This window comes from Phaethon lepturus, unplaced genomic scaffold (genome assembly GCF_000687285.1).
Source record: "Phaethon lepturus isolate BGI_N335 unplaced genomic scaffold, ASM68728v1 scaffold15511, whole genome shotgun sequence".
NCBI lineage: Eukaryota > Metazoa > Chordata > Aves > Phaethontiformes > Phaethontidae > Phaethon > Phaethon lepturus.
Genome location: NW_010519962.1, coordinates 16,779 through 18,771, shown reverse-complemented (window position 1 = coordinate 18,771; position 1,993 = coordinate 16,779). Strand labels below are relative to the sequence as shown.

Genomic DNA, 1,993 nt, shown 5'->3' with positions numbered 1-1,993 from the left:
TGTATATTTGATATCTTGTGGACTCTCACCAGGTTTCAAAGGGAGATTATATTTGCTGGGCAGGTTGTCGATAGAACGTAAAATATGAATGAAATTGTAATTTTATGGCAGATACCGTAGCTGTAACTGTCACAAGCACGCTGTATCCTCAATAGCCAGATGAAAAAACAGCCTCTAAAAACATTTGATTGACTTTTTTTCCAGTTAAGCCAGGAAAAAATCCTCAAAATTATGAACATGGTGAAAAATAAAGAAGTGAGCATTGAAGGAGCTTTGCATTTGGCACAGAAAGAGGTTTATGCTGAAAAGGTAAGGTCACTCCTTTGATCTATTTTGCAAGACATTCAAACGTGTGAGCATGTTCTGGAAAACCTGGTTGAGCGTTAGGAGCATGTCTGTATTGGTTCCAAAGATGCAGTCTCAACTTGTGCGAACATATATGCTCCAGTTTATAACCAAATATGACAGGTACTAATGGCTAATGTTACCTCTATCCTACATAATGGGATATTGTAGATGTAGATGTAGATGCTGCAGCTACACTGATGTCATTACTTGGATTAAGTAGTTTAAATCTCGATCAGATGTATCCACACGAGTTTCATTATTCTGAGTGCAGCATCAAGTGCTGTAACAATAAATGTAAGGCAAAATCTTTGGGCTGATGCCGTGAAGCACCTCAGGAAAATGATGGCTCTGACAACTCAGCGTTATGCATGGCTGCAAGAATGGCTGGCTGCAAAGTGCAAAGCCTTGGCCAGCGTGACTGCAGTTCTAACATTTCCTATGGCTGGCTCTGACCTTCCAACAGGCAAAGGTAGAATCAGTGCAAAGGTGGCTTAAAGTGGTTTTGGGTCCTACAACAACATAGCTTTGCTGAGCATAGGTCAACAAGACCAAGAGGTCTAGTCCAGAGATTTCTTCAGGGTCAGATTGAGACACAAGAATCTCATTTTTCTGCTGTTAAAGCCTTCATCTGTTCACTGACAATCAGAAGTGGATCATTAGCATCTTTCCATTTTATAGAAAGCATTGAAGTTCTTTCCTGAGGAAAGTAGACATTGATAATGGTGAGTGGAAATAGTTTGAGAATGAGTAGTACATTAATTGTGTACATTAGTACATCAGCCTTGTACTCCTCTCTGTAATCCCTGTCCAGTATCTCCCTCATTGCAATCTCTGTCCAGCATCACCACAGAAGTGCCAGCAGAGAATTCTTTGGAGAAATTTTCACCATCTATTTCCCCTTCTGCTTTGGACTTTTGAGCCAGAGTCCCTTTGGGAGCATCTCCAGGAAACAGTGAAATCTTATAATGTGCTAATGACACAATCTGAAATTTTTTTGCACTGCAGGAGCTGATAGTGATTTTGAGATAAACCTGGTGCTTTCTGGAATTTTTTAAAATAACTTTCTGAACTGCTTATTAACTTCTTGGCTGGAAAGAAGTAGGAGAAGCAAAAATAAATACTAATAAAAAAGCAGTGCAAGTTTTGCAGAAAGGCTGCAGTCAACAAAAATATTAAACACAGCAGTGTAAGACTACATAGAAATATATTCTCAGATGAAGAAGAGAATGGATTCCTTTTCTACTTCTGCTGCATTAAAGTTGTTGTGATAGTTAATTATTAGAACTAAATCACATTTAATATAGCTAGATCATGACCTTCCCTTCCCTGCATTTTCCTGAAGATTATAAAATTAGTCATTTTCCATGCACACAATATAGCTGCTGTAAGGCACGAGGTAACAGATTGTATACCTTCATATTATAAGAAGGAACAAAGATCTTCCATTTTACCGCACTGCATCCAAGGGTCTGTTTTGGTTTTTTTTTTTTTTAAAGTCACATATGGTTCTTGTTTGCTACTTAGTCCATTTAGTAAACTGCTTGTACTCATGTGTTTTGAATCATGTTTACTGCAATTCCATGGGCTCTGCTCTTCTCCTTCCTGGCTTCCTGCTCTCCCTTTCACTTTCCATCCCAATCTGTGA

At 38.7% G+C, this 1,993-nt stretch overlaps 1 protein-coding gene across 1 annotated transcript in view; it reads left to right on the top strand.

Annotated features, from left to right (window-relative positions):
- Positions 1-237: 237 nt before the first annotated feature.
- LOC104628590 overlaps positions 238-1,993 on the top strand; it is a gene marked incomplete at its 3' end in the record, with an annotated part of 18,410 nt that continues 16,654 nt past the window's right edge. Inside the window, exon 1 of the mRNA XM_010297231.1 lies at positions 238-309. Coding sequence (XP_010295533.1) covers positions 238-309 — 72 coding nt within the window. The remainder of the gene's footprint in view (positions 310-1,993) is intronic.